The sequence below is a fragment of the Leopardus geoffroyi genome, chromosome B1, assembly GCF_018350155.1.
Source record: "Leopardus geoffroyi isolate Oge1 chromosome B1, O.geoffroyi_Oge1_pat1.0, whole genome shotgun sequence".
NCBI classification, from domain to species: Eukaryota; Metazoa; Chordata; class Mammalia; order Carnivora; family Felidae; genus Leopardus; species Leopardus geoffroyi.
Window position 1 is genome coordinate 61,423,271 of NC_059327.1, and position 20,650 is coordinate 61,443,920.

Consider the following 20,650-nt stretch of genomic DNA (forward strand, 5'->3'; position numbering starts at 1 on the left):
TTATTGGTTTGCTATAAGGATTAAACCTTGGACACTGAATTCCATATTTTTGAATTCATAACTTGGTTCTGCCACTTACCCGTCTGACCTCAGGCAAGTTAGTTCTACAGCTCCCAATGCCTCAATTTCCTAACACTTAAATGGACACAATACCAATATAATCATAGAATTTCTATAAGGATTAAACATGTTAATAAATGTAATCATAGCAGTAAGTATGCAGTGCTAGCTGCTATTATCATTGTTATATTTTATAATTTATATTATATTATTATATTTATTATTACTATAATTATTACTGCAGGATTCTTAAGTCCTAAAATATTTCATTACAATATATGCATAACCTTATATTGAAATTTAAGCTAAGGGACACCTGGGCGGACTCAGTTGGTTAAGCATCTGACTCCTGATTTCATCTCAGGTCATGATCTCATGGTTTGTGAGTTCAAGCCTCATGTTGGACTCTGCATTGACAGTGTGGAGCCTGCTTGAGATTCTCTCTCTCCCCTCTCTCTCTCTGCCCCTATCCTGCTCACTCTCTCTCACTCTCTCAAAAAAAATAAATAAAAAAATTAAAAAAAAAGAGAAAGAAACGAGTTAAGGTGTGTGTGATACACAATAAATATATATGATGTTTCATATTTGGGTAAAATTTTAAAGTGCTGTACTAATACTATATTAACGCTATAATAAGTGCTATATTTACAAACACAAGTAAAGAAAATATATACCAATCTGTTCAAACTTAATCATTCTTTAGCAGGTATTTTATTGGATAAAACTTTGCTCTTTGCTGGGTCCAGTATGGGAGAAAAAAACATAAGATAGACCAAGGAAATAAAGAACTAAATTTCATCTTTAAATCTTCATTTGCTTAAAGTAGGTAATGAATTAATATGCTGTAACTCTTAAATATATGAATGTACATATATTGATGTATCCCAGAAATCTATGACCCTACCATCCAATTCTCATTGCAGAGGTGACAATGTTTCAATCTTTTATGTGTATTTCCAGAGATATTTTAAACATATATCAACAAATGCACTTTTCCTACCTGTTTATGCAAATGGAAGCATACTAAATATACTTTTCTTCCTTATGTTTTTGTTTTGTTTGTTTTGTTTTTATAAAAAAGACAGCTATATTGTGGTTGAGGTCTATATGAGTACATAATGACCTTCTAAACATTATTAATGATTTATAAAGCTGCCTTGGATAGATGTACCTGAATAATCTCACCAGGCCACTGCTGATTGACAGTTTTGTTAACACACTTGCTATTGTAAGAGAGCTGTTAAAATAATATGGTAGAATTTAAGTTAGTTGGTATATATGTAGTATACTGTATGATAATTTTTAAGAAAAGGAATTGCTAGGTAAAGCATTAATTCATGGTCATTAATTTTTACAGAAATTTGAATTTGAATTTGAATATTAATACAGCTATATAGACACAAATCAAAAGGGAAAAATATGAATGGTAAAAATAAGACACTCTTACACCACTTCCCTATATTCATCTGGTTCCTCTAACTAGAGATAATTAGTCTTGGTCACTTTCTGTATATTCTTCCAGAGAGATATGTGATGCATACATGCATATGAAGAAGAATTCTTCTTTTTCAGTGGGCTTCTTTTTTTTTCTTTAGTGTAACAGTTTATAGCAGGAGACTTTTGCCTAGATGTTTAGTTAAACAGAGATACCAGGCTAGAGTGTAAATAATCATATTAGGAGTGTACTATATACTATCTTATCACTGAGTCTCAGCCATTGTAGATCCTATCTGTAAAGTGATGTCTTCTGGGACATTCACTATAACTCACTGTTTTCCCTGGATGAAAGGATAGCGGTGAATTCTTTACATTGCTCTGCCCTTGACCAAGGATTTTCAAACCTACTACCATCTGCCTCTACACTTGGCACAACACGTGCATTCTGGGACTCTACCATTACCCTAAAAATCCCTTCCCCCCACCCCCGACCTCTTACATCTTTTATTTCCTGTGTCTTGACCATCCTCTTTCTCGGTTCTCTGTCTGGTGTATCACACCCTCCAGTAGCTTCCTAAAGAAAGATTTTTTTTTTAATCTCGTAAATTAGAAGATCTCTCTAGCTTATTCTCTCGCCTGATTTTCCTGGAAATGGGATTCTCAGTTTAAAATACAAAGCAATTTTTCAATTGTTTTTCTGACTGCCAATGTCACTAATGAAAAATTAAGACATTCTGAATCCTTGTTTCTTGTATATGACAATGTTTATTCCTCTTCCCTTTGGCAGCTTGTGGAATCTCATTTTTGCCTCCATTGTTCTAAAATATCACAATGCTTTGCTGATATGAATCAGCCACCCTACTAGGTACTTGGAAGGTCCTACTAATCTGGAATTTTATAATACTAAGAATTGGTAATAATAAGAAATGGTCTTAAATTATATCACATTATATTATACTATATTTTTTGTATTATATTACAAATGGTCCATTATATATCATACACATAGTGGTATAATGTATATAGTTTATAGTAAATGTAATGTAACATTTATAAATCAGCATGTAAATTACTTATTTTTAACAAACGAACAAGAGTACTATTAAAGAATGCTTGTCAGTTCAGGAAATTGCAGAGGAGTTAGACCCACAGTAACAATGCCCTCTAAACAATGTAAATAAATATTTCATATATTTTCAAAATATTTTGGCAACAAATGACTAGATTTGACATACCATATTTTGGCATTAATATCTCACATACACAATCACACACATACACATAGATGCACACATAGATAACATAAATAACATATTCTACTACCCTTTATTATAGAGACTATTCTAAAGAATATAATTATTGGCAGATAACAGTATTTTTTTTAAAATAGGAATTAATTTAAGTTCCAAATGTCAAGGTTTGCTAACCCCTTATTCTTAAAGTAGAAATTTATATCATTTTGTTAAATATTTTACCATCTTTCCTAATGTCGAATAAGATAGCTTTTCTTTTTCTATGCTTAAAAATACATGTAGAATTAACCAAATAGAGACAGCATATATTTATAATTGATAATTCCTAAACATATTTAATATGCCAATGCATATTTATAAATCATAACAAATTATAATAGCTATGGCAAATAATAAATGTGTAAGTATGCACTTTGAATATTCAACCTTTTATTTCCCCAGATCATCTACCATGTTACCGTGACAAATGTGTTTGGCACAGAAATATTATAACCGAATTTATGTGATATTAATAATAAGAACATTCAATCAAGTGCTATATTCCACTGAGTGGAAATAGAATTCCGCGAATAATTTTCCTTTATTGAATAAAATGTTATCATCATATTACACCTTGTTATGTTTGAAACACGTATTTTTCATTTTTAAGAAGGTGAAACATACTTAAACATTGTGTCATATTTCTTTTTTTACTCATTGTTACTTTTCATTATTGGGATAATTTGAGAACTAGCACTGGCATTATGCTAAGTTATTATTCAAGATTTGTGTTGGTTCTTTCTGTTTTCAGCATGCAGTGACCTGGAGTTCAGGGAAGTGGCAAACAGACTGCGGGACTGGTTCAAGGCCCTTCATGAAAGTGGAAGCCAAAACAAGAAGACAAAAGCCTTACTACGGCCTGAGAGAAGCAGTAAGATTTCTAAATTTGATATGTGCCATTGTCTTTGATATGGGATTTCCTTTCCAATGAATCACCTAGATCAAAACACATATTTCAAAATTTATTCTTTGCTTAGGTGCTGAACAAATATCAGAACATTGTTATTACTTCCAAGCACACTCAGAGTATTTTGCAAGGAAATAAAACATTTTGTGACAACCCTTATTGGTAAAAAATAAATATCCCCACAGAGACAACATTAACTTCCAGCTGAAGTGAAAGAGTAGGAATATTTTTCAGCGTTTTGATAGGAGTGGTAAAGAATGAAACAACACAGGAAATGAAAGTAAGAATGTTAGAGTACTTAGATTTTTACAGACACAATTAGCCCCTGTGCTTCCCACAGGTTGACCTTTTCATGATGGCTTTTTAGAGATTTCTACTTTGACCCAACAAAATCAGTAGACAAAAAGGATACCTTCAATGACACACTGCAAATCAGATTCATAAAAAAGAAGAAAGCAAGAGCCATTTGAACATTATACGATTTTTTTTTATCATCTGTGTAATTTCCTCAGCGTGTTTTCTAATTCCTCAGCAATAAGAAATGGAAATTGAAAGAAGTACTTGTTATGAATAATTTTATGAACTTTTCATTTTATATTTTTTATTTATAAAAATATTTATTACATATTTAATACATGTAAAAGAAAGATATTGAAATATGAGCTTAATTTGGGGAACTTATCAAAGTTGAAATATTTGCTCTTAAATACAAGAAGTGATAGGTCAGTGATTAGAAGCAGCACCTTGTAGTTGACAAAGTCCCAAGTGTGTGCCCTGCTTTGCTCATGGTGACATGACCCATTCAGTCTCCCTTGCAATCCTGAAATAGCAGTTTCTGACAAAATAACATCATAGATGGCATGATTATCCATAATTTTATTTCCTAAAATGCCTTATTTTTTTTTCTTTTCATCAAGGAATTTTTCCACAGTCCCAACCTTTTCTATTTGTGGTCTTATATATGTTCTTAAATAATTCAATAATTCTTTTTAATTAAACTAATGAAGCTATCACTGATAGACATAATAATTATATCTGAATGTGTGATGACTGTCTATGTTTCTTCTTATGAACTTCAGAAAGAAATTATAATATTTTCCCTACTCTTTAAGAGTGTTCTTCAGGTTTGTCTTTGGAATTATTGATTACATTTTTGGCAGATGTCAACTTTTTGGATGACTTCAGTGTAAGCAAAATGTGACAAGTCTTAATAGAAACAACAGAATGTATTAGTCCTTATATTCATGAAGTAAACATATCTGAGGTGGGGTAATAGTTTATTCCGGATGCTTACATATTGATCTTTTAAAATTCATGTCTACACCTATCCTACCAATTCTCATACTTAAATTACTGCTTGCTCTCAAATTTCTCCTTTGAACTTGAGTTCAGACTAGTGATCTCACCTGTATTTGGAGATGGATAATAGGAGAGCTTGTAGGGGAGCCTGGGTGGCTCAGTCGGTTAAGCCTCCTACTTCAGCTCAGGTCATGCTCACTGTCCATGAGTTCAAGCCCCGCGTCCGGCTCTGTGCTGACAACTCAGAGCCCAGAGCCTACTTCAGATTCTGTGTCTCCCTCTCTCTCTGCCCCTCCCCTGCTCATGCTCTGTCTCTCTCTGTCTCAAAAATATATTTAAAAAAAATTAAAAAAAAAGGAGAGCTTGTAGAACTCAGCACAGTGCCTGGTTAAATGTACACATTCATAAATATTATTTCTCATTCCAGCTTCTTATTTCAAAAAAATTACACACTCTTAATATAGTGGGTTAATTACAAGAACCTCTTAAGTAGTTGAATATCTTTGGAAAGTGAATGAAATAGTGGCGGCCCTAAGATTACTTACACTACTTGAAATGGTCAGAGGCCAACAGGAGTAAATTTCCATTAGAACACATAAGACAAATCATTAGAAGAAAAATGGCTGACTCCCTCAATTCCTCAGATCGGTACATCATCCAAGTGAGTTTTCTCCTGATTTCATCATATTTAATTTGTGAACCAATCCACTCATTGTATTTCCTATTTTCTTTCTATTTTTATTTTTCCTTCATAACATTTCTCACTACCATAGTAATAATCTATTTATTTATTTGTTGTCTCTCTCTCTCTCTTTCTCTCTCTCTCTTTCTCTCTCTTTCCCCCCTCCCCCACTAGATGACTGTGAACTCAGTGGAGGCAAAGATCTTTATTTACCAATGTATTATCAGAGTACAGACTAGTTTGACACATAGTACTAGCTAAATAAAAATGAATAGAATTAATGAATGGAAGAAACAGAGAAGTCAAAATACTACATTGTCTGTGTATACCACAATTTAATCAATCAATTTTTCTCCTAAGAATAGTTTTGTACTGTTTCCATTATTTTCTGCATGACAATCAATTCTGCAATTGATTGTTATGCTTTTATTTCTAAGAAAGATTCCAAGAAGTGGAGGTGTTGGGTCAAAATGTGCATGCATTTTAAATGATAAATCATAATAGACGTTGCTAGGATGCTTTGCAAAAATCTTAGGGTATTTATAATTTCTTTTTTTAAGTTTACTTATTTATTTTGAGAGAGATAGTGAGAGAGAGAGAGAGAATGAGAGAGAGAGAGAGAGAAAGAGAGAGAGAGAGAGAGAGCATAATTTGGGGAGGGGACAGAAGATCTGAAGTGGGGCTTGAACTTGTGAGATCATTACTTGAATCTAATTCTGCCGTTCAACTGACTGGCCACCCAGGCACCCTGGTATTTCTAATTTCTAACAGCAAAACATAAGAGTTCACTTTTGCCTTTATCCCTAGCAGCAAAAAATATTACCATTCTTTTTAACTTTTCCATTTTGTTTAGCATGCTATTTTATTTCATTGTAAATCTAATTTTCATTTCCATAATTAGCAGTGAATTTGAAAACAAAATATTAGTGGGGGGGGGACTTTTATACAGCAAAACAAAATAAAATTACTTATTCAACTCAGGCTACTATATTAAGATACTATCTATGGACTAGGTGGATCAAATAATAGATATTTCTCAAATTCTGGATGCTGGGAAGTCCTACATCAAGGTGCTAGCAGACTGGATTCTTGGTGAGGGCCATCTTCCTGGTTGGTAGACAGACATCTTCTCCCATGGCAGAGTGAGAGAGAAATCTCTCTAGGGTCTCTTCTTATTAGGGCGCTAATCCCATCATGTAGGCTCCACCTTCATGACCTAATTACTTCTCAAAAACACCATCTCCAAATGCCATCAAATTGGGGGAAAGGAGTTCATCGTATGAATTTTGGGAGAACACAATTCAGTCCATAGCACAAAACAAAACAGCCCCTCCAAAAATAAAAAAATAAAATAAGTAAATAAAAAACAACTCTAAGTTATGTCAATTTATATGTTTAATTCTAAGAAAGATATATTAGTGGATTTTATTATAAGCGTATTTAATAACTCCTTCTAGTATTTGGGGGAGTTTTTCTCTGTGTTTGCTACTCTATTTTTTAGATTGTATAGATTTATATTTATTATAACCATTAATAAATTATGCTTCTTATCACTTTGTGACACTATATTCTACTTACTTCTTTTTAGCACAGATTCATCCAATCTGTTAGTAATATATCATTCCTACATTTAATTTTATGTAGCCTGATACACTTGCTAACATTTTATTGTCAATCTTTCTTTATTACATAGACCTAAATGTCTTTCCTGTAAGTATCCATAGTTGAGCTTTGAGTTTTTAATATGACAGTGAGAAAACTTTGTGTTTTTTTATAATTAAGTATAATAATAAAGTCAACATAAAGCACAGAAAAATATTCTGATAAGACAGAGAATGTTTGCCATTTAGGAGATTATCCAGAAGACAAAGAAAAACTTATTTTCACAATTTAAGAGCAGACCATTAATCTAAGAAAATTTGTCATTTTAAAATAGAAACAAAATCAAATTTTAATTTTGCATCTGTATAATATTTGATACTGATTTGAAAAATCTTATATGATAAATCTTTTATTTTTTTTATTTTTTTTATTTATTTTTTTTTTTTAATTTTTTTTTTTTTTTTAAACGTTTATTTATTTTTGGGACAGAGAGAGACAGAGCATGAACGGGGGAGGGGCAGAGAGAGAGGGAGACACAGAATCGGAAACAGGCTCCAGGCTCTGAGCCATCAGCCCAGAGCCTGACGCGGGGCTCGAACTCACGGACCGCGAGATCGTGACCTGGCTGAAGTCGGACGCTTAACCGACTGCGCCACCCAGGCGCCCCTGATAAATCTTTTAAATGTTAGCAAGCACTGACCATGACGAATATTATTTTGGGGGATTCTTTTATAATTTTTTGTACTTATAGATTTCATCTTATACATTTTTGGAAGAATGAATAATCTTATTTTAGAATGAAAGTGTTTTTTAACAAAATCATATCTTGCATACCTTGCATATCAAGTCGCTTATATAATTATTTTTACTAGTGGAGTATTACTTATTTAGATCCTATAGGTTTAAATTTTATTTTATATAGAAAACGATGAGGTAGGTAATTTTACTGTTGCATTAGTGTTTTTTACTAGATTAACAGAATTTTTGAATATATATATTTTATACTTCTTTATAGCCATACCAATTTTTATGTGTAACTTTTTAAGTGGCAAAAATGAACATGTTTATTAACAGACCCGAATATATAAAACTTACACTATAAACTATAAAATTGTTTGATTACACAAACTCGAGGCAAAAAGTTTATAAATTTAAAAACATGCTTTAGTATTTTTTTAGAAATAATATAGATATAAAATAAATATACATTAAGTAATTTAGCATAAATCAAAGATTTTAATTTACTAAATGAACTTGAAAATTGTTTTTAAATTTCAAGTTGGCTTTTATAAAATAAAAATTTATCATAATAATGATTTTACTTGTTAAAAACAAATATATATTTTTTATAATCTTAAACATCTAGTAGATGTAATGCTAACTCCTTTAATCAGTATACCTATAAGTTCAGGACAAACATGTTCGAGTAGAATAAAAATGTATACTTGTATTATCTTTACTGCTGGTAATTCTGAAGATATAGCCATTTTATTAAATAAACAATATTAAACTATTTTCTTTTACAAACATTTACCTAAATTGTGAGAATTGAATTTTTAAAGTATTTGGGTTATTATGTTTTATGAATGAATTTTTTATCAAAGTATAGTTGGCACACAATGTTACAGTAATTTCAGGTGTACAACAGAGTGATTCAACTTCTCTATACATTAAACTATGTTATCTTCTGTCACCATACAATGCTATTACGATGTCATTGACTGTATTTCATATGCTGTACCTCTTAGTCCCATGACTTACTCATTCCATACCTGAAAGCTCATTCCCTCACCCATTTTGTACAATCTCTCATGCCCCACTCCTCTGGAAACCATCAGTTTATTTTCTGTTTTTATAGATCTGATCTGCTTTTTGTTTGTTTTATTATTTTTTATATATACTCCACATGTGAGTGAAATCTTGTGGTATTTGTCTTACTCAGAATATATATTGTATATACATACATTTATACATAGTAAATAATGCTACAATCAACATAGGGGTGCATATATCTCTTTGAATTGGTGTTTTGTTTACTTTGGGTAAATAATAGTGGAATTATTGGATCATATGATACTTCTATTTTTAATTTTTTGAGGAATGTCCATACTGTTTTCCACAGTGACTGTACCAATTTACATTCCTACCACCAGTGTGCAGGGGTTCTTTTTCTCTATATCCTCACCAACACTTGTTGTTTCTTATCTTGTTAATTTTAGCCATACTGACAAGTGTGAGGTGATATCTTACTGTGGTTTTGATTTGCATTTTCTGCACAATGAGTGATGTTGGGCTTTTTTTCATGTGTCTATGGTCATCTGTATGTCTTTTTTGGAAAAACAATGTCTATTCAGATACTTTGGTCATTTTTTAATCAGATTGTTTCTTTTTTTTTATGATGTTGAGCTTTATAAGTTATTTATGTACATGAGTATTTTGGAGATAAACCCCTGTCAGATATATCATTTGCAAATATCTTCTCCCATTCAGTAGGTTGCTTTTTTGTTGACGGTTTGCTTTGTTGTGCAAAAGTTTTTGTTTTTTTGTTTTTTTTTAATTTTGATGTTGTCCCAATAGTTTATTTTTGCTTTAGTTTTCCTTACCTTAGGAGACATACCTAGAAAATGTTGCTGTGGCCAATGTTAGAGAAATTACTGCCTATGCTCTCTTCTAAAATTTTCATGGTTTCAGGTCTCCGATTTAGGTCTTTAATCCATTTGTGTGTGGTGATAAAAGGTAGTAGTTCAGTTTCATTCTTTTGCATGTAACTGTACAGTTTTCCCAGCACCATTTATTGAAGAAATTGCCTTTTAAAACCATTAAGTTTATTAGAAGGTTATTTTTTTATTTCTGGAAATTTTAGGAATATGTAATTTATATGAGCACTTATTATTCCTAAGCCAATCACAATAGAGCTTTCTTAAGAGATTTTACAACCTAATTTGGTAGTGCCATCTGAAGATAGGGGAAAAAAGTACACACACACACACACACACACACACACACACACACACAGACACCTGCCCATACATGCACAGATGTACACAGGTAGAGAGTTTATAGTTTTGATATTTTAGTCTTGAGTCATGTACAAGCATTTCTATTGCTTCGCAGTGGCAATTTTCTCTACAATTCACCCAAGGGATTACTTAGCTGGGAAATTTTGGTTTTGGTTTTTTGGTCTGGAAAATATTTTTGTATACTTTTTTTATGGGTTTACTCTTAAATATGTGTGTGTGTGTGTGTGTGTGTGTGTGTGTGTGTGCTTGTGTATGTTTTAAATTTAAGTACATGGTCTCTTCTCTTATTTATTCAACTCAACATGTAATTGATTTTTCTCTCTTGGCTACTTGGGACCTTAAGATATGAGGTGGTTTTCCCGTATTCACTGGGCCCCCGTCTATTTGGTGACATCCCTTTTTTGGCAATAATCTCACGTGGGATGGAAAACAGTCTCATACTGGCTTTGTCTCAAAGCATCAGGAAGGCCACTGGTTCCCTGAACCATGGAGGAAATTACATTATTCTTGTATCTCCTAGACTCCCAATCTAGCTCCTAGGAGGTAGTAGATATTGACCTTCTCCCCAGGAGTCTGTAGTTTTCTGTGAGTCAGGCTCTTCTCAGGGTTTCTCAATTCTCTCAGTACCTCCACCCTTGATATCCACTTTCTGTTCTCCATCATCCACCCAGCTTATGGGGAGGGAGAACGCTTTGCCATGTTGCACTCATTTGTCTTTAGACTCCAACACTCTGAATAGAGTAATAGTAGATTGAAGATGATCATGGAGAAGGAGCTTGCCGCATTTGGGTGCTCAGAAAACCTTTCCTAAGGCTTTATTAACAAATTTAAAATTTAATATAGAAAACTTGAGGAACAATTTAGAGAGAAATTCTTGTTTGTATTTAAATATCAAAATCATAATGGTAGGGGTAAATATATAAGAGAGAGACATAGTATATATTTTTCTGGTTGTTCAAAGAAGAATGTTGAAATGCCAATATTTATCATTTAATGTATTACCTTTGAGCTAGACATTTGGCTTTTGATGGATCTGTATCTTTGGTGACACATAAATTGATATAATTTTTTTAAAAGATGCTCAATTTTTACTTTACTATCTGGAAGTATCACAGTTTACTTTCTATGTTTTTAGAATATTTGTGAATAGGGTATTTAGTTTCTTGCAAAATAATTCTCAACAATAACATCTGCTTGAGCTGACTTATAGACTCATATATAGTAAAAAGTTAATGAGTGAGTTAAAGGGGTGAATCTGATTTGGCACTGAACTGGTTGGTATGCAGGAGGAGAGTGGAGACAGGATGTTAGCCCATGTCTTCTATGCTAGTACTTGCGTGCTTAAGTAATCTGAAAAATTCAACACTGCTCACTTCATACAAAGCCTTAAGATATGTGCTGCTTTCAACCAAACAGCACATATACAACATATACAACATACGTTTCAACAACATATAGAACAATAAAGGCTCATAGGAACAATACAAGAATCTGGCTCCAAATATGGTCTGAAAGAAGAAACAGTGCCTTGTCCAACATCGTTGAGTATGAATGCATATGTTAGTTTGAGCCAAATGCAATTACCAATTTTGGAATCACAAAACAATCGTTTTCAAAGGGTCCATGGAAGAAAAGGCATCTGAAAATTTACTACTTTACCCTATTTTTACTCATATTTACTCACCTCTTTTTATATGTAGGTTAATCTGTATACTTTAGTAGTCTAAATTATTTTCTTTCCCCAGGTAATACAAAACTTTTGTCTATTTAATTTTTGCTGCAGTGTTATAATGAGTAAAAATACAAATTAAGACACAACATCTTGTGTTTTCCCTTAATCATACTCTCATAACCCAGCCTCATTATATATGAACTACATAGCTGCTAATGATCCTGAAACTGAATGAAGAATGTGTAATATATTCTCTAGCTTCATTTTGTTTTCTTATTCAGAAGCCAGATTGCTGAAGACAATTTGTACAAATTGCTCTTGTGGCCTAACCATTGCCTGCTGAGCTCTCTTGTGGCTTTTAGGAGGTGTTATGGGATTTTCGATTAATGCAATTCCTCAGAGTAGAGAAATTGCTTCATATTTGCAGTTTGGGGGAGCCCCAGAACACCTTTCACCCAGGTATCTGTACTCTCTCACTTCATTCGGCTTGTTGCTTAAATATCTGGCATAAGATACCCTCCCTTCTACCACATGTGAAATCGCAACACTGGCACCGAACATTTCCCTAAGCATTACGCTACTTTGCTTTTCTTTACAGTATCACTACCTGATTTGACAATGTTTACTAGTTTATTTTCTCACTCTTCCAAATAAAATGTAAGTGCTATGAGGCCAGGAATTTTCTGCTGTGGAATCTTCAGCTACTAGAAACAGCCCTGGCATGTTATAAGGACTCAGTGACAATGAATAATAAAGTAATATGCAGCTGCTTTCTTATTGCTGAATGACATCCAGGTTCCAGGAGGACAAATCTCAGACAGTGAGAGGATTGAAATAAAAGAGTCAAGGCTTGGGGCCCCCTGGGGTGTTCGTTGGTTAAACACCAGACTCCTGATCTCTGCTCAGGTCATGTTCTCACAGTTGGTGAGACGGAGCCCCACATGGGGCTCTGCACTGACAGGGCGGAGCCTGCTTGGAATTCTCTCTCCTCTTTCTCTGCCTAGCTCACGCAGTCCCTCTTTCTCAAAATAAATAAATGAACTTTTTAAAAAATATAAAAGAAGACAAGAGTCAAGGCTTGATGGAATTTAAATGGGAAGATATTCTACTTTTTATAAGGCAATAAATCTTGAGTGTGGACTATGACTTCATTAAAAAAAGGAAAACTAGGGGCGCCTGGGTGGCGCAGTCGGTTAAGCGTCCGACTTCAGCCAGGTCACGATCTCGCGGTCCTGGAGCCTGTTTCTGATTCTGTGTCTCCCTCTCTCTCTGCCCCTCCCCCGTTCATGCTCTGTCTCTCTCTGTCCCAAAAATAAATAAGTAAATGTTGAAAAATAAATAAATAAAATAAATAAATAAAAAAAGGAAAACTTGCTAGCCTCATAAATGGCTACCAAATTAATAGTGTCATATATTTTATGTTAGTTAAACATCTTGTTACACTGTCAGAAGTATTTTAAGGTATGGTGGAAAATGGTAGGGATTTTTCCTAGTGGATACTTTAACAGTTATTCTTAATTCTCTAACACAAGAGGATACTAACCTGAGTTTTTCACTGACCAAATTTTAGCACAGCCATTACATAGAGCATAGCATTGCTATTACCTAAGAAGAAATGATTGTTGATCTGAATCTTGGCTAGTGTAAATATTTCATAGTTAAATGTTTTCAGTTGACAAAGATCAATAATATTACAGCTTTTTTAAAAAGAAATTAAGCAAGCTCGTAAAGATTGCCGTTATGTTTTAGCAATCTACATCTACTTTGTATACAACATCAGGTGTCTTGGATTTTTTGTTTGGATATATTTTAGAGCTATCACTGACTAATGATTAAATATAGAAAAAGCAACTAAGATGATAAAATTTTTAAATGTACTTTATAATAAGAAGATGAAGGAAATCGAGCTATTTAGCTGCTGATTTTATTATCTTTCTATCATAAACATAGTTGTTTGAGGCTTTTTTCAGGAAGCCTTTTATTATTTAAATCTCCAAAAAGTTAAGAGCAGAAATACTATGCACATATTTTTTGTTTTTGTTTTTGTTTTTATGGTTGCAGTTGAGTGGGGGTGGGAGAGGGGTATCCTTCGTCGAAAGAGTACTGTATTAATTTTATTTTTGTCAATTTGGAAAGCATCAGGACATCAGAATCATACGTAAAATCCTCAGATTAACAGTCTAACTCAGATTAAGATAATGTTTCATTTTTCCTTTCCTAGATACCAAATGTTCTCCTCAGTCAGAGAAAATTATAGAATTACTTAAAGCCCTAGGGTAAATGAATACAGTTTCTTACCAAAACATTGTTCACTTTATGTCTTGCTGCCTTCACATTGAGAGGAAGATTGAATTCGGAATCAGATGACTTAAACACAATGCCCTATTTTAACGCAAGTAGGAGCTTTTTAGGTATTGCTGCGAAGTTTATCTTTTGAAAACAAAGATTTGTAAAGTTGGTAGATAAGTGTTCTTATTTCAAGTAATAAAATGAAAGATCCAGATCATTGCTTATTTTGTTTGTTCTCATTATTGAAACATGTGGCATTTTCTTCTTTTATTTTGTAGACACAATAACTCTATCATAAAATTTAATTGTGCACTTTAGTATTATCATGATATTATCTTAATATTAAGATACTGTAATTTGATAGAAATTTATTTCATACTTAGCAAAATTAATGTAATTTTAAATAAATTAAAACTATAACTATAAGTTAAAGACACTGAGTGAGTGATGTCTAATGATAAAATTGTTTTGTCACAATCATTGTCTCCTGGGAAATTTTCCAGTTGGATTTGTTAGGCACCAAACTTTTGGTGGAGCCTCTAGTCTTTAGGAAATTTATTATTAGCTTTGTCCATTTGGAATCATTAACAAGTGGTTGCTTCTCACAGGGTGAATGACATATTGTCAATTTTATTACATTTTGTTTTTAACAAAATGAATACCTCATTTTAAAATATAATCGCATTGGATGTTCAGAGAGCATATTTAACTGGTAGTTTGAACTATTAGAACCTAGTAAAAAATGAAATAACACCTTCTTCCCAAAAAGACTATAACAAAGAGATCTAAAACAATCTATGCAGAAAAGTAAATAAAATATAATACTAATACAGTGTTTCATATATAGGCAGTCGTTTATAACAAGAGCATTATTTCTGTTGAATTTTGTTGCAATGCCAGTTGTGGTACACACAAAAACCTGGAATATGTGCATAATAGGCGTCTTAAAAGCATCAGGGAGTGATAGCTAAAACAAAGGGGAAAAGTATAAATAAAAAAGAAATAAAATTGCTCAAAAGCATAACTATCTGGGGTAACTTAATGCAGAAAAAAAATGGTTGTATACACCACAGCAGTCCTTGGACCATATGCTAGCCAATAAAAAAGCAACTAATTTTATGATGATTCCTTTGAAACATTAATTGAGTGTTAAATTATTTTAACATATCATGGATATGAAGGAAAAATATATATAACATTGTATTTTTCTATTTCTTCAATTTTTTATTCTATATATTTTAGTTACACATGTAATACATGACTTTTTTTTAAGGACATGTGATGGTATATGAAGAGAATTAATATCCTTTCACCAAACCAATCTATTCCTTCCATCATGAGGTAAAAAATTGTTAGGAGCCTCATATATATATATATATACAATATATATATATATATATATATATACATACATATATTGTATATATATATATATACATATATTGTATATATATATATACAATTCTACTTTACTCTCATACAATATATATATTCACATAAACATTTTTGTGAAGTATGAGTTCATACTATATGAAGTATGTGACATCTTATTATGCATTATTAACCTTTTAATTGTTTATTGTATTGCAAATACTTTCTTACGACATCTTCTCTATTTTGATTTTAGAGTTCTTAGATTGTGTTCCTTAAGAATGTTCTCTCATAAAAAAATTGCTCTGGATATTCCTCTACTGTATAGATTTTTGCATTTAAATTTTGAAGCCATCCAAAATTCATTGGTGTGAAATGGGATTCTGGCAATAGATCATATTTCCTTGCTGAATTAAAGCAATTTCTTTGCAATTATTTAATCCATGTTTATGTCTGTGTTTTCTGTTTAAGTTCTCTGTATATTCTTTGTTCTTTCTGTTGTTAATTTCTATTATAATTTTGTTATGTTATGGTATATTTTGTATGATTTCAGTTCTTTCAAGTTTGTTTTGATCTGTTTTATGGCTCAAAATATGTTTCATATGCACTTGAAAGGAACTGCTATTCTGCTATTGTTTGTTGCAGTGTTTCATCCATGTAAATTATTCCAAGTTTATTGATAATGTTGTTCAGATTTTCTAATACCCTTACTCCTTACTGTTTTTCTGTCTACCTGCTCTATTGATTATTTACAGAGTAGTGTTGAGGTCTCCAGATAAAGTTGGGAATTTGTCTATTCCTCTGGTCAGTTCTATTAGTTTTGTTTTTTCCTCACGAATTTTAAACCTTCATTTTAGAGACAGATACATTCAGGGTTGTTATGTCTTCTTAATGAAATATTTATCATTATGTAACATCCCTTTTTATTGTGGTAACGTTCCTTATTCTGAGGTCAAATATATTAGTATTGTCAGTCTGACTTTTTTCCATTAGTGTTTGCCTGGTATACTTTCCCAGCCTGTTAATTTCAACCTAGTGTGACATTTTATTTAGTTTCCTTTCAAAATAATTAGAGTCTGAGTTGGGTTTGTGTGTGTGTATCTTAATATATATTTTGTATTTTAATTGATATACTCAGCTCACTTACATTTAATATAGTCATTGATTTGGTTTCATAATAATATACTTTCTTGCTAGTTTTCTGTATTTTCCATCTCTTCTTGGTCCAGTTTTTCTTCTTATGATGCTTTATTTTGGACTAAGTAAGCATTTGTATGATTTCATTTTATTTCTACTCTTGGTTTATTATTTTTATCTCCTTTTGAAAGTTTTTTAATGGTTACACTAGGATTTACAAGATACAAATGTAATTTGTCACAGTCTACCTTCATATTTGCCATATTATATATCTACCTTCATATTTGCCATATTATATATATTAGAAGTACTTATAATTCTCAATTTATCCCATCTTTTATGCTATTTTAACATATGTTTTGCTTTAATATATGCTTCAAACATACATTGCTAATAACTTTAGATAGACATTCAGTGATTTTTTTAATTGAGGTATAAATAACATATCATATTGTTTCAAGTGTGGAACATATTGATGCAACAATTTTATACATTATAGTGTCAGTCTCACCATGATAAGTGCCATCACCACCTGTGACCATACTACAGTATTAAAATATTACTGACTATATTCCCTATGCTGTATTTACCATCTCTGTGACTTATTTATTTTATAACTGGAATTTGTGCTTCTTAATACCCTTTATCTACTTCACCCAGCCACCCACCCACCTCCCCTCTGACAACCACCAGTTTCTTCTCTGTATTTAACAGTCTGTGTTAATTTTTTAAGAGTCTGTATTTTCTCTGGGTAAAGAATTTTTGGTGTAGAGCTCTATTTTTCTTTCAGCACATCACAGATGTCTTTCCATCATATTCTGGCTTGTATGGTTTCAGCTTAGAAGTCTGCCATCAATCTCTTTTCTTTGTTCCTCTATAGAAAAATGCGTTTGCCTCTAGATGCTTTAAAGATTTTTCTGCTTATTAATTGTTTTTGAGCAGTTTGACACTGATGTCTGTTGATTTGTTCCTTTCTTTATTTGCATGGTTGGTATTTACCTTATTTGGGTTTCTTAAAGATAAGAATCTCTGTGATTTAATGTGTCATTAATTTTGGAAAATTCTCCATTAAGTCTTGAAATATTTCTTCTACCCTGTTTTCTCTCTCTTCTTCTAACAATTTCAATTACTTTTCTGTTGAACTGTTTAACAATGATATGCAGCTCTTGTATGTTCTGTTTTTCTCCTTTTCTCTTCCCCCTCCTCTTCCTTTGTTTTTCTTTTTTACATTTATTTTTGAGAGACAAAGTGCATGTACATGTGCTTGTGCCGTGGGGCTGGGGCAGAGGGAGAGGCAGAGAGAGAGGGGATCTGAAGTGGGCTCTGTGATGATAGCAGTGAACCGGATGTGGGGCTAAACTCATGAACTATGAGATCATGACCTGAGCCGAAGTTGGATGCTCCCTCTTCTGACCCTCCTCCCTCTCTTTCTGGCTTGTCTGTTTGTTTCTTCTAGTTCCCACCTACAGTTCCAATGCAAGTTTTGCTTTTATACTTTAGCCTTTCACTTATTAGTCATATTAATTTCAAATTATTTTTCTGATGGTTGCTATATCTGTCATATCTGATTTTGATTCTATTGAATGCTTGGTCTCTTGGCAGTGGGTTTTTTTTTTTTTTTTTCCTAAATATTTTCCCTTCTTCATTTGTGTGTCTTTGTTTCTTTGCTCAAAACTGAACATATTATATAGGATGGTAGAGACTGAGATAAGTAGTATGAATGCCTAAAAATAAAGATGCTTCTTTTTTTACTTGGCATTTAGTAACATGATTGAGTCGATTAGTCATATATTGAACTAGGTTTTGGTTTTGGTCTATTATTGTTAGCCTCAATGCCTCTGTGCTGGTCTTGTGCTTCTGGTGAGGCTGATTTGCCATCTTCTTTTTCTCCACATGCTTCTTTACGTTTTTTTTTTTTGCAACGGAGTCGCAAAGAGGGTCCTTCACCACAATCTCACCCCTCGACTATTGGTAGACTGTTGGTACTATACTTGGTACCCGGATAATAGGAGCATTCCTTCATATTCTTGTTAAGTGACAGCCTCAGGCAGGTGCTACACACCTGTACACCGGGATCTCAGAGGTGGAATCTTCTGAGATCCTATCCCAACTTTAATTCAGGGATTCCCTGATGATCTATACTCAGGACATTGTCCTGCCTCTTACTGAGAGACAGCTGGTGTGTTTTATTTCTTTTTCTTTTCCAATCTCCTGGGTACAGCATATCCTCACCTGTATCCACAGGGTGACAGAGTATTTACCTTGTCCCTAGTAACTTAAAGCCTTGTTCCATAACGGATATAGGAACATAGGATAAAGCTGCACACTCACACCTTTCTCACAGCAGCTTCTGTTTCTTAGATGGCTTTATTAGCTCTCTTATCCTACACTAAATCTTCCTTAAAAGTGCTTGCTGAGGTTTTTTGAATAAAATCTGTCAATGGTTATTGATTCCTCTGCCTTTTGTGGCTTCTAAGGGTTGTTTAATGTCATGCTAAACTATACACAGCCTTTAGCAATCCATTGAAGACTTTAGCTGAATTCTCCTTGTTAGCTTATACAGTGTTCCATGGCTGTCTCACCATCTCTTCTTGGAGGCAGATGCCTGTTTTTAGACCATGGGTTATTGCATTGTACAGGGACACAGAGTCCCTCATGGGTTCCAAATAATTGTGGTTTTGTAAATTATTCATATATTTCTTATCATTAGGGTGAGAGCAGTACTCCTGCAACTATACAATTTCTGATCAGATGCCAGACTTTAATTGAATCCTTGTTTAATTGCGATATGTCATTTTCTTCCTCCTGATTTCAAGTTTGGTGTTTATCTTTAGGTCTTAAGAGTTTGGCTAGAAATGGCCTTTTTTGGTGTGTTTATTTTGCTTGAGGATCATTGTAATCTTTTAAACTGGAAATCTAGATGTTGAAGCATAATTTCTTTCATTATCTTCTCAAGTTATTTTTTTGCACCATTGTCTTTCTCTTCTCCTCTGGGGACTGATTCAATTGCATGTGCTGTACCCCATGTATTATCCAACGGTTTCCTTAGGCACTGTTCATTTCTTTCCTTGCTTTTCCTCACATTAGTTCATTGTAACTGATCTTTATTCAAGTTTATTTTTTTCTCGATGAACTCAGTTCTGCTGTTGAATCCATCTAGTGATTTTTTTTTTATGTTTTATAAGCTGCTTCATTATTTTGTTCCTGAATTTCCATTTTGTTCTTTCTCATAATCTCTATTTCTCTACTAATAGTTCCTGTCATTGTAATAAGAAGCGTATTGTATTCTTTTCATTAAAGACAGCTATTTTGGTTGCTTTAGAATCTTGTCTGCTAATTCCAACAACTGTATCCTATATCAGATTCGTTCTCAATTGTTTGTCTTTTCTTTTAAGAACATGTCCTTTTTCCCTGGTGCTTCACACATCTCATAAATCTGGATGTTGTTCCAGATGTCACATATACTAAATTGTGGAATGTTTTATGTTATTTCAGTCCAATGAGTATTTTTTTTTATTTTAGGAGATAATTAATTTTGTTGGACTCAGAATGAAAACTGCATTTCTTGAAATCCAGCTCTAATCTCAATTCGGATGTGTAGACTCTAGTGTAGGTGATTGGAATCTACAGTGTGTATGTGAGTGTGATTGATGGGTCATCAGAATCTAGGGCAGATAATATCTGTCTCTCTGACTCTTTTCTTGCCTGGATTTCTCCTTTGATTTTCAGTGGTTGTACACAATTTTCTAATTTTTTAGGCTGGAATGTGTGTATTTTTCCACGAGTGTCCCTCCCATCTTCTTCCAGGCCAACTCTGTTAGCTACCAGGCTGAAAAACAGCAAAAATTGAGAATTCACTCCATATAACTTCCCTTTACAAAA

At 32.9% G+C, this 20,650-nt stretch overlaps 1 protein-coding gene across 4 annotated transcripts in view; it reads left to right on the forward strand.

The window, feature by feature from the left end:
* SPOCK3 (SPARC (osteonectin), cwcv and kazal like domains proteoglycan 3) overlaps positions 1 to 20,650 on the forward strand; it is a 483,277-nt gene that overhangs the window by 431,811 nt on the left and 30,816 nt on the right. For all 4 annotated transcript variants that reach the window (XM_045463719.1, XM_045463712.1, XM_045463701.1 and 1 more), the window contains one exon: positions 3,541 to 3,660. In XM_045463719.1, the coding sequence (XP_045319675.1) occupies positions 3,541 to 3,660 (120 nt within the window). The remainder of the gene's footprint in view (positions 1 to 3,540; positions 3,661 to 20,650) is intronic.